General features: G+C 44.1%; 1 protein-coding gene across 1 annotated transcript in view; it reads right to left on the bottom strand.

The window, feature by feature from the left end:
• Positions 1 to 3,927: 3,927 nt before the first annotated feature.
• Positions 3,928 to 12,805, bottom strand: part of LOC121845883 (microfibril-associated glycoprotein 4-like) — a 10,667-nt gene continuing 1,789 nt past the window's right edge. The window contains exons 3-5 of the mRNA XM_042318075.1: positions 12,368 to 12,464; positions 9,239 to 9,406; positions 3,928 to 4,549 (exon numbers count right to left, since the gene is read on the bottom strand). Coding sequence (XP_042174009.1) covers positions 4,269 to 4,549; positions 9,239 to 9,406; positions 12,368 to 12,464 — 546 coding nt within the window. The 3' untranslated portion in view covers positions 3,928 to 4,268. The remainder of the gene's footprint in view (positions 4,550 to 9,238; positions 9,407 to 12,367; positions 12,465 to 12,805) is intronic.

Here is a 12,805-nt window from a genome sequence, read left to right as displayed (position 1 = left end):
ATTACAGTATTATTTCCCTACATAGAAAACTAAAGCAGTAATGTGCACGTTTTATTTACAATCTAATATAACATTTCATATTGCAGTTTTATGGAAAGTCTCTCTCTTTTTTTATCATTTTTTTTTTACCTTTATTTAACTAGGCAAGTCAGTTAAGAACAAATTCCTATTTTCAATGACGGCCTAGGAACAGTGGGTTAACTGGCCTAGGAACAGTGGGTTAACTGGCCTAGGAACAGTGGGTTAACTGGTCTAGGAACAGTGGGTTAACTGGTCTAGGAACAGTGGGTTAACTGGCCTAGGAACAGTGGGTTAACTGGTCTAGGAACAGTGGGTTAACTGGCCTAGGAACAGTGGGTTAACTGGTCTAGGAACAGTGGGTTAACTGGCCTAGGAACAGTGGGTTAACTGGTCTAGGAACAGTGGGTTAACTGGCCTAGGAACAGTGGGTTAACTGGTCTAGGAACAGTGGGTTAACTGGTCTAGGAACAGTGGGTTAACTGGCCTAGGAACAGTGGGTTAACTGGTCTAGGAACAGTGGGTTAACTGGCCTAGGAACAGTGGGTTAACTGGTCTAGGAACAGTGGGTTAACTGGCCTAGGAACAGTGGGTTAACTGGCCTAGGAACAGTGGGTTAACTGGCCTAGGAACAGTGGGTTAACTGGCCTAGGAACAGTGGGTTAACTGGTCTAGGAACAGTGGGTTAACTGGCCTAGGAACAGTGGGTTAACTGGCCTAGGAACAGTGGGTTAACTGGCCTAGGAACAGTGGGTTAACTGGCCTAGGAACAGTGGGTTAACTGGCCTAGGAACAGTGGGTTAACTGGCCTAGGAACAGTGGGTTAACTGGCCTAGGAACAGTGGGTTAACTGGCCTAGGAACAGTGGGTTAACTGGCCTAGGAACAGTGGGTTAACTGGCCTAGGAACAGTGGGTTAACTGGCCTAGGAACAGTGGGTTAACTGGCCTATGACGATGATGATGATGGTGATGATTATGAATATGATGATGGTGATGATTATGGTGATGATGACGACTATGACGATGGTGATGATGATGATGATGGTGATGATGACGGCGACTATGACGATGATGATGGTGATGATGATGATGATGATGATGAATATGAATATGATTATGAATATGATGGTGATGATGATGATAATAAAAATGATGATGAATATGATGATGATGATGGTGATGATGATGATTATGAATATGATGGTAATGAGGAATATGATGATGGTGATGATGGTGATGATTATGGTGATGATGATAATGGTGATGATGATGATGATTATGAATATGCATTTGATGATGAATATGATGGTGATGATGATGATGATGATGATAAATATGACGATGATGAATATGATGAATATGATGATGAATATGACGATGATGAATATGATGATGACGATGATGATGAAAGTGCATCAGCGATGTCGTACTCCCTGTTCACCCACGACTGCGTGGCCATGCACGCCTCCAACTCAATCATCAAGTTTGCGGACAACACTACAGTGGTAGGCTTGATTACCAACAACGACGAGATGGCCTACAGGGAGGAGGTGAGGGCCCTCGGAGTGTGGTGTCGGGAAAATAACCTCACACTCAATAACCTCACCTCACGCACAACGCATCACCGGGGGCAAACTACTTGCCCTCCAGGACACCTACACCACCCGATGTCACAGGAAGGCCATAAAGATCATCAAGGACAACAACCACCCGAGCCACTGCCTGTTCAGCCGAGGTAAGTACAGGCGCATCAAAGTAGGGACCGAGAGACTGAAAAACAGCTTCCATCTCAAGGCCATCAGACTGTTAAACAGCCACCACTAACATTGAGTGGCTGCTGCCAACATACTGACTCAACTCCAGCTCACTTCAGTAATGGAAATTAATGGAAATTGATGGAAAAAATGTATCACTAGCCACTTTAAACAATGCCACTTAATATGTTTACACACCCTACATTACTCATCTCATATGTATATGTATATACTGTACTCTATATCATCTACTTTAAACTATGCCACTTTTATGTTTACACACCCTACATTACTCATCTCATATGTATATACTGTACTCGATACCATCTACTGTATCTTGCCTATGCCGTTCTGTACCATCACTCATTCATATATCTTTATGTACATATTCTTTATCCCTTTACACTTGTGTGTATAAGGTAGAAGTTGTGGAATTGTTAGTTAGATTACATGTTAGATATTACTGCATGGTCGGAACTAGAAGCACAAGCATTTTGCTACACTCGCATTAACATCTACTAACCATGTGTGTGACAAATAACATTGGATTTGATTTGATTATGATGATGAATATGATGATGATGATGAATATGATGATGATGACGATGATGACTATGATGATGATGATGATGATAATGATGATGATGATAAATATCATGATGAATATGATGATGAATATGAGGTTGATGAAGATGATAGATGCACACAACCATTTTGCAATGAAAACTCTAAGATCATGTTACAACCTTGACTTTGACACATTCAGCCATCCAATCTGACTGATTATAATAAATAAATACATGCAGTAAATAAAAAGACAGAATGCAGTGAATTTGTCTTTGAAATGCTTTAATTATTATTTGAGTCAAGTAACAGTGGAATCAAGAGACAGAGAGCCCATTGTGCTGCTATAACATGAAACGCTGATGATAACAATAGTGGTGATATAGTGACCATATAAGAGACAGAGAGCCCATTGTGCTGCTATAACATGAAACACTACTTTAAGATGATAACAATAGTGGTGATATAGTGACCATATAAGAGACAGAGAGCCCATTGTGCTGCTATAACATGAAACGCTACTTTAACATCCAAGATGATAACAATAGTGGTGATATAGTGACCATATAAGAGACAGAGAGCCCATTGTGCTGCTAAACATGAAACACTACTTTACTTTAACATCCAAGATGATAACTAGTGGTGATATAGTGACCATATAAGACAGAGAGCCCATTGTGCTGCTATAACATGAAACACTACTTTAACATCCAAGATGATAACAACAGTGGTGATATAGTGACCATATAAGAGACAGAGAGCCCATCGTGCTGCTATAACATGAACGTTACTTTAACATCCAAGATGATAACAATAGTGGTGATATAGTGACCATATAAGAGACAGAGAGCCCATCGTGCTGCTATAACATGAAACGTTACTTTAACATCCAAGATGATAACAATAGTGGTGATATAGTGACCATATAAGAGACAGAGAGCCCATTGTGCTGCTATAACATGAAACACTACTTTAACATCCAAGATGATAATAATAGTGTTGATATAGTGACCATATAAGAGACAGAGAGCCCATTGTGCTGCTATAACATGAAACACTACTTTAACATCCAAGATGATAATAATAGTGTTGATATAGTGACCATATAAGAGACAGAGAGCCCATTGTGCTGCTATAACATGAAACGTTACTTTAACATCCAAGATGATAATAATAGTGGTGATATAGTGACCATATAAGAGACAGAGAGCCCATTGTGCTGCTATAACATGAAACACTACTTTAACATCCAAGATGATAACAATAGTGATATAGTGACCATATAAGAGACAGAGAGCCCATTGTGCTGCTATAACATGAAACACTACTTTAACATCCAAGATGATAACAATAGTGGTGATATAGTGACCATATAAGAGACAGAGAGCCCATTGTGTTGCTATAACATGAAACACTAATTTAACATCAAGATGATAACAATAGTGGTGATATAGTGACCATATAAGAGACAAGAGCCCATGTGCTGCTATAACATGAAACACTACTTTAACATCAAGATGATAATAATAGTGTTGATATAGTGACCATATAAGAGACAGAGAGCCCATTGTGCTGCTATAACATGAAACATTAACATCCAAGATGATAACAATAGTGGTGATATAGTGACCATATAAGAGACAGAGAGCCCATCGTGCTGCTATAACATGAAACACTACTTTAACATCCAAGATGATAACAATAGTGGTGATATAGTGACCATATAAGAGACAGAGAGCCCATCGTGCTGCTATAACATGAAACACTACTTTAACATCCAAGATGATAATTATAGTGATAATGTAGTGGCCATATTGTTCTCTGGGTGTTAGTGTCTGTCTGGCTAGCTCTGGTGCCCCCTCCTCCACATTGTATTTGTGGAGTCATTTAGAGATGGTGACATTAGGTCAGGACTGAGAGAGTCAGGTATGTTACTCCTGCTCCTGAACAGCCACAGCATCAGAGACAGCCCTGATCTTAAAGGAAATGCTTTTCAGAGAGTAGTCTACCCCTTTCCAGTGCTGCCAATAAAACTTCATATTAGCTAAAGAAGTTCCCTGATGTGGTGCGTACAGGGAGTTAGGGTTAGCATGCGAACAGGCACCGTACCAGAATCCACCCATGTTGCGCCTGGCACAGTTGTCACCCCAGGTATCTTGGTCTTTGTCGTAGGTGCTGAACTTCATGCCGTTGCTATATGACATGGAGTCCCCTGAGAATCAACCAACAGACAAGAGTATAGTAGCCTGGTAATGTGGAAGACCAAATAAAATGAAACAGTTATGCTATTCATATACTATCTACTCTATCTTAGTCTATGTATTACTCATCTCATATTCATATTCAAGGTATTGGAGTGGCCATCAGAAAGCCCTGTTCTCAATCCTATAGATTATTTGTGGGTAGAACTGAAAAAGCGTGTGCGAGCAAGGAGGCCTACAAACCTGACTCAGTTACACCAGCTCTGTTAAGAGGAATGGGCCAAAATTCACCCAACGTATTGTGGGAAGCTTGTGGAAGTCTACCAAAAACGTTTGACCCAAGTTGAAACCATTTAAAGGCAAAGCTACCAAATACTAATTTAGTGTACGTAAACTTCTGACTCACTGGGAATTTGATGAAAGAAATTACAAGCTGAAATAAATCTTTCTCTCTACTATTATTCTGACATTTAACATTCTTAAAATAAAGGGGTGATCCTAACTGACCTAAGACAGGAAATGTTTATTTGTCAGAAATGGTGAAAACTGCATTTAAATGTTTTTGGCTAAGGTGTACGTAAAACCGCCGACTTCAACTGTATATCATGTTTTGTTGAGCTTAAAAAAATACACAGGTGTGCCAATTTGCATGCTTCTATTCCAAATGAAACAAGATGTTATTTTTTGGGAGCTTATTGACTGGACTAAAGGGCCATCCACACCAAGGACGATAATTATAATGGTAAATAAAACAAAAATCGTTCTAAGTCAAGTGAACAGAGGTTTCACACGACAAAAAAAACTACAAAAAATGTGGAGAATGATTTTATTTAACCTTTATTTAACTAGGCAAGTCAGTTAAGAATACATTCTTATTTTCAATGAGGGCCTAGGAACAGTGCCATGTTCAGGGGCAGAACAACAGATTTGTACCTTGTCAGCTCGGGGGGTTTGAACTTGCAACCTTCTGGTTACTAGTTCAATGCTCTAACCACTAGGCTACCCTGATAAGGAGCTATATCGTTTGGATAATTTTCAGAGTGTTTTTTTATGTCCCTCCGATGATAAAACACTGACAATCAGTCAAAAATGTGTTCTATTGAATTGTTCTTGGTTTTAGGTGCGCAAGGCTGCTCGCATAGGAGAGAAGGCAGAGCGCATGGTTAGTTTGCCTGGACAACTGGGAATGTGTGAGCATATTGGTGGCCACAATAATTATAGGGGGAATTGGGAGAATGTTGATCCATGACAATCAGTGCATGAGAAGGCCATATCAAAAAGGCCCAAATCAAATCAAATCAAATTGTAATTTGTCACGTACACGTGTTTAGCGGATGTTATTGCGAGTGTAGCGAAATGCTTGTACTTCTAGTTCCGACAGTGCAGCAATATCTAATAAGTAAAATCTAACATTTTCACAACAAATACCGAATACACACAAATCTAAGTTAAGGAATTGAATTAAGAATATGTAAATATAAGGACAAGCAACGTCAGAGCGGCATAGACTGAGATACAATAGATAGTATAGAATACAGTATATACATATGAGATGAGCCCTATCTGTTCACGCCGATACGGTCACGCCCTTATCTGTTTCACCTGTGTTTGTCTCCACCCACCTCCAGGTGTTGCCCATCCTCCCCATTATCCCCTGTGTATTTATACCTGTGTTCTCTGTTTGTCTGTTGCCAGTTAGTCTTGTTTGTCAAGTCCACCAGCGTTTTCCAGTCTCTTTTCTCGCCCTCCTTGTTTTGACCCTTGCCTGTCCTGACTCCGAGGCCGCCAGCCCCTGACCCTTGCTTGTCCTGACTCCGAGGCCGCCAGCCTACCACTCTGCCTGCCCCTGACCCTGCCTGCTGACCTGTACCTTTGCCCCCCTCTGGATTAGTGACCTCTGTCTACCCTGACTATGAGCCTGCCTGCCGTCCGGTACCGTTGCCCCCATCATTTACCTCACTTTGTCCTCAGACTCTGTCCAGGTCTCATGTGGAGATTCTGCAATTCCGTCCACAACCATGTTGTTCCACCTTGATTGTCCCTCGAGACAATCCCCGGTCCCAGACAGAATGGCTAACCGCGTCATGGGCTGCGTTCAAGAAAACCTCGCTAGCTTGATATGCAGCTAGCTAGCAGCTAGGCTAGCTGTGATGACAAATAGCTCTTCAGACCCTTCCTTGGTTGGCAGGGCCACTGGAAAGAGACAAGCAGTCCCAGCAACTGATGCGTTGCGGGATCTAAACTAAGAAGCTAGGTAGCTACCAAAAACTTACCAATACACTTTCAAACTACAAACTTTCCAAACAAACAAAACCAAGATGTTCCGAGTTCAACAGGAAGCAATGTTTTGGGAAGATCCTCAAAAGGTTCTACAGCTTCACTATTGAGATCATGGTTGCATCACTGCCTGGTATGTCAGAGGAAGGCCCTAAAAACTGTCAAAGACTCCAGCCACCCTAGACTGTTCTCTCTACTAATGCACGGCAAGCGGTACTGGAGCGCCGAGTCTATGTCCAAGAGGCTTCTAAACAGCTTCAACCCCCAAGCCATAAAACTCCTGAACAGCTAATCAAATGGCTACCCCGATTATCTGCATTGCTCCGCCCTTTCATGACGCTGCTACTCTCTGTTATTATCTATGCATAGTGACTTTAATAACTCTACCTACATGTACATATTACCTCAATTTAAAACTGCTCTTAAACGCTAGTAAAACCAAATGCATGCTTTACAGCCATTCGCTGCCCACACCAGCCCGCCTGACTAGCTACTCTGGACGGTTCTGACTTAGAATATGTGGACAACTACAAATACCTAGGTGTCTGGTTAGACTGTAAACTCTCCTTCCAGACTCATATTAAACATCTCCAATCCAAAATTGAATCTAGAATCGCCTTCCTATTTCACAACAAAGCCTCCTTCACTCACACCGCCAAACATACCCTCGTAAAACTGACTATCCTACCAATCCTCGACTTCGGCGATGTCATTTATAAAATAGCTTCCAATACTCTACTCAGCAAACTGGATGCAGTCTATCACAGTGCCATCCGTTTTGTCACTAAAGCCCCTTATACCACCCACCACTGCAACTTGTATGCTCTAGTCGGCTGGCCCTCGCTACATATTCATCGCCAGACCCACTGGCTCCAGGTCATCTATAAGTCTATGCTAGGTAAAGCTCCGCCTCATCGGAGCTTTAGCAGGTATATTTCACTGGTCATTCCCAAAGCCAACACCCCTTTGGCCGCCTTTCCTTCCAGTTCTCTGCTGGAACAAATTGCAAAAATCGTTGAACCTTGAGACTTATATTTCCCTCACTAACCTCAAACATCAGCTATCTGAGCAGCTTACCGATCACTGCAGCTGTACATAGTCCATCTGTAAATAGCCCATCCAATCTACCTACCTCATCCCCATATTGTTTTTATTTACTTTTCTGCTCTTTTGCACCCCAGTATTTCTACTTGCACATCATCATCTGCTCATCTATCACTCCAAGTTGTAATTACTTTGCTACTATGGCCTATTTATTGCCTTACCTCCTCATGCCATTTGCACACACTGTTTCTAGACTTTTTTTTCTATTGTGTTATTGACTGTACGCTTGTTTATTCCATGTGTAACTGTGTTGTTGTTTGTGTCACACTGCTTTGCTCTATCTTGGCCAGGTCGCAGTTGTAAATGAGAACTTGTTCTCCACTAGCTTACCTGGTTAAATTAAGGTGAAATAAAAAATAGAAAAATAAAATGACCTCAACTAACCGGTGCCCCCGCACATTGACTCTGTACCGGTACCCCTGTATATAGTCTCGCTATTGTTATTTTACTGCATATTTTTTAAAACTGCATTCTTGGTTAGGGGCTTGTAAGTAAGTATTTCACTGTAAGGTCTACTACGCCTGTTGTATTCGGCGCATGTGACTAACACAATTTGATTTCATTTGACACTTGATTTGATTTGATTTGTGGGGCCCTTTAGGAACGAAACACTATCGTGGAGAAATTACAAGATTATTTTATAATACTGTTACTGCATGAAATGGTTGTTTTATGAAAAAAAATAGGGTTCTTAGAACTATATTTTGTCTGAACTGAGAGGAGCTTCTGAGATGGAACTCCAGCTACTGATTGATGATGGTCTTGTCCTCTCTCTCTCTGAGCCGCATTCCATAGAATGACTTGATGTTTGTGTGCCGGGCGGTACCAGGATGGAGATGGCTCCGGTATGGATGATGATGTTAGGAACTTTGTTTTGGGGACCATGTTTTCTACACAATGAGAACAGTCTTTACAGCAGATACTGTCTACTGTCTTATTAATTTATTTCACCTTGTGACCCATTCCACACATCTGTTATTTGTAACGTAGACTAAGAGGGTGTATCTTTGCTATAAAAGATCTTTGTATCCTTTGTGTCGGGGCTCTCAACGAATCACCTACAGGTTGGGACGTCGACCAGCCATCGTTATCGCAGAGCACTCAATCGATTCACTTCATTTGCGTGTGTTGTATTGACCTGCTCCCTTATTAATATGTGAATAAAGATTTAAAGTATAACTCTGACTTATGTGATAAGTTTGTCTCTCCTCCTTTGATGATACAGAAACAAATCACCACAACACACACATAAGGGAAGAGTTATAATGTGACACCATAGGTGATGATGATGTTAAACCTGATGAAGAAGAATAACTCACCTGCCCCTCCGTCTACATAACTGCCCAGTCTCAGTGTGTATCCGTAGTTCTCAGGATCAATGGAGAAGGATGTGTATTTAGCAAAAACTTTCCCTCCCTCAAAGTCCTCCATGTCCACTCTCAGCTCATTCTTCTTCCTCATCGTCAGGAGGAAGATGTTATCCAGACCTGACAAGAACAGAAAGCATAAAGGTCCTGTCATATTTCAGCCCTTTCCTTACATCCTATCCCCATTTGTCTAGCTCCTAGCCCCTTCCTCTAGCTCCTAGCCCCTTTCTCTATCTCATAGCCCCTTCCCCTAGTTTATAACCTCTTCCCCTAGCTCGTAGCCCCTTTCTTTATCTTCTTGCGCATTCCTCTAGCTCCCAGCCACTTCCCATAGCTCCTAGCCCCTTCCTCTAGCTCCCAGCCACTTCCCATAGCTCCTAGCCCCTTCCTCTAGCTCCTAGCTCCTTCCCATAGCTCATTCTTCCTCTAGCTTCTTCCTCTAGCCCCTAGCCCCCCCTTCCCATAGCTCCTAGCCCCTTCCTCTAGCTCCTAGCTCCTTCCCATAGCTCATAGCTTCTTCCTCTTAGCTCCTAGCCCCCTCTAGCTTCCCATAGCTCCTAGCCCCTTCCTCTAGCTCCTAGCCCCTTCCCATAGCTCCTAGCTCCTTCCTCTAGCTCCTAGCCCCTTCCCAAAGCTCATAGCTTCTTCCTCTTCCTCCTAGCCCCTTCCTCTAGCTCATAGCCCCTTCGTTAGCTCCTAGCCCATTCCTCTAGCTCCTATCCCTTTCCCAGCTCCTAGCTCCTAGCCCCTTCCTCTAGCTCCTAGCCCCTTCCCATAGCTCCTAGCTCCTTCCTCTAGCTCCTCATAGCCCTTCCCAAAGCTCATCCCTAGCTTCTTCCTTTATCTCCTAGCCCCTTCCTCTAGCTCATAGCCCCTACCTTTAGCTCCTCTAGCCCACCTTCCTCTAGCTCATAGCCTCTTCTTCCTTAGCCCCTTCCCCTAGCCCATTCCTCTCAGCTTCCTTTATCCCTTTCCCATAGCTCCTAGCCCCATCCTTTAGCTCTTCCTCTAGCTCCTAGCCCCTTCCTCTAGCTCATAGCCCCTTCCTCATAGCTCCATAGCCTCTTCATCTAGCTCCTAGCCCCTTTCTCTAGCTCCCATAGCCCCTTCCCCTAGTTTCTAACCCTTCCCCTAGCTAATAGCTCCTTCCAGCCCCCTTCCTTTATCTCCTTGCCCATTCCTCTAGCTCCTAGCCCCTTCCTCTAGCTTGTAGCCCCTTCCTCTAGGTCATAGCACCTTCCCATAGCTCCTAGCCTCTTCCTCTAGCTCATAGCCCCTTCCCCTAGTTCCTAGCCTCTTCCCCTAGCTCATAGCCCCTTCCTTTATCTCCTTGCCCATTCATCTAGCTCCTAGCCCCATCCCATAGCTCCTAGCCTCTTCCTCTAGCTCCTAGCCCCTTCCTCTAGCTAATAGCCCCTTCCATAGCTCCTAGTCCCTTTCCATAGCTCATAGCTCCTTCCTCTAGATTCTAGCCCCTTCCTCTAGCTCATAGCCCCTTCCCATAGCTCCTAGCCTCTTCCTCTATCTCGTAGCCCCTTCCTCTAGCTCCTAGCCCCTTCCTCTAGCTCATAGCCCCTTCCCATAGCTCATAGCCTCTTCCTCTAGCTCCTAGCCCCTTTCTCTAGCTCCTAGCCCCTTTCTCTAGCTCATAGCCCCTTCCCCTAGCTCATAGCCCCTCCCCCTAGTTCCTAGCCTCTTCCTCTAGCTTGTAGATCCTTCCTCTTGCTCATAGCCCCTTCCTCTAGCTCATAGCCCATTCTTCTAGCTCATAGCCCTTTCCCATAGCTCCTAGCCTCTTCCTCTAACCCCTTTCCCCTTTCTCTAGCTCTTACCCTAGCCCCCCTTCCCTAGTTCCTAGCTCTTCCTTTAGCTCATAGCCCCTTCCATAGCTCGTAGCCCCTTCTTCTAGCTCCTAGCCCATTCTTCTAGCTCATAGCCCTTTCCCATAGCTCATAGCCTCTTCCTCTAGCTCCTAGCCCCTTCCTCTAGCTCATAGCCCCTTCCTCTAGCTCCTAGCCCCTTCCTCTAGCTCCTAGCTCCATTCTTCTAGCTCATAGCCCTTTCCCATAGCTCCTAGCCTCTTCCTCTAGCTCCAACCCCTTCCTCTAGCTCATAGCCCCTTCCATAGCTCCTAGCCCCTTCCCAAAGCTCCTAGCCCCTTCCTCTAGCTCCTAGCCCCTTCCCATAGCTCCTAGCCTCTTCCTCTAGCTCCTAACCCCTTCCTCTAGCTCATAGCCCTTCCATAGCTCCTAGCCCCTTCCCATAGCTCCTAGCTCCTTCCTCTAGCTCATAGCCCCTTCCTCTAGCTCATAGCCCTTCCTCTAGCTCCTAGCCTAACTTCCTAGTTCCTATTCTCAGCTCATAGCCCCTTCCCATAGCTCCTAGCCTCTTCCTCTATCTCGTAGCCCCTTCCCATAGTTCCTAGCCTCTTCCTCTAGCTCATAGCCCCTTACCGTAGCTCCTAGCCCCATTCCTTTAGCTCATAGCCCCTTACATAGCTCATAGCCCCTTCCTCTAGCTCATAACCCCTTCCATAGTTCCTAGCCCCTTCCCATAGCTCCTAGCTCCTTCCCTAGCTCGTAGCCCCTTACCGTAGCTCCTAGCCCCATTCCTTTAGCTCATAGCCCCTTACATAGCTCATAGCCCCTTCCTCTAGCTCCTAGCCCCTTCCTCTAGCTCATAACCCCTTCCATAGCTCATAGCCCCTTCCTCTAGCTCCTAGCCCAATTCCTTTAGCTCATAGCCCCTTCCATAGCTCATAGCCCCTTCCTCTAGCTCATAGCCCCTTCCATAGCTCCTAGCCCCATTCCTTTAGTTCATAGGCCCTTCCTCTAGCTCATATCCCCATTCCTTTAGTTCATAGGCCCTTCCTCTAGCTCATATCCCCATTCCTTTAGCTCATAGCCCCTTCCTCTAGCTCATAGCCCCCTTCATAGCCTTCCTCTAGCTCATAGCCCCTTCCTCTAGCTCATAGCCCCTTCCTCTAGCTCATAGCCCCTTCCTCTAGCTCATAGCCCCTTCCTCTAGCTCATAGCCCCTTCCTCTAGCTCATAGCCCTTTCCCCTTGGAAGGAGGACTCACCCAGCCAGTATTCTCCAGCCACGTTCCCAAAGCCAGATTTGTAGTTTTCCCAGGGTCTGAAGAAGTTCTCTGTTCCATCCATTCTCCTCTGGAACACCTGAGAGAGAGAGAGAGAGAGAGAGAGAGAGAGAGAGAGAGAGAGAGAGAGAGAAGCAGAGAAGGACAGGGAGAGGGAGTTAGGGACAGAGGTGATAAAGATAAGGGAAACATAGAGACACATATTTCCCTCAAAAACAAACAAACATTACACAGATCCACAAAGAATTCTAAAACAAATCCAATTTTGCTAAACTCTCATATCTACTGGGTGAAATACCACAATGTGCCATCACAGCAGCAAGATGTGTGACCTGTTGCCACAAGAAAAGGGCAACCAGTGAAAAACAAACACCATTGTAAATACAACCCATATTTATGTTGATTTATTTTCCCTTTTGA

This window comes from Oncorhynchus tshawytscha, unplaced genomic scaffold (assembly GCF_018296145.1).
Source record: "Oncorhynchus tshawytscha isolate Ot180627B unplaced genomic scaffold, Otsh_v2.0 Un_contig_2678_pilon_pilon, whole genome shotgun sequence".
Classification (NCBI taxonomy): domain Eukaryota; kingdom Metazoa; phylum Chordata; class Actinopteri; order Salmoniformes; family Salmonidae; genus Oncorhynchus; species Oncorhynchus tshawytscha.
This window is presented reverse-complemented; position numbering and strand designations above follow the sequence as displayed.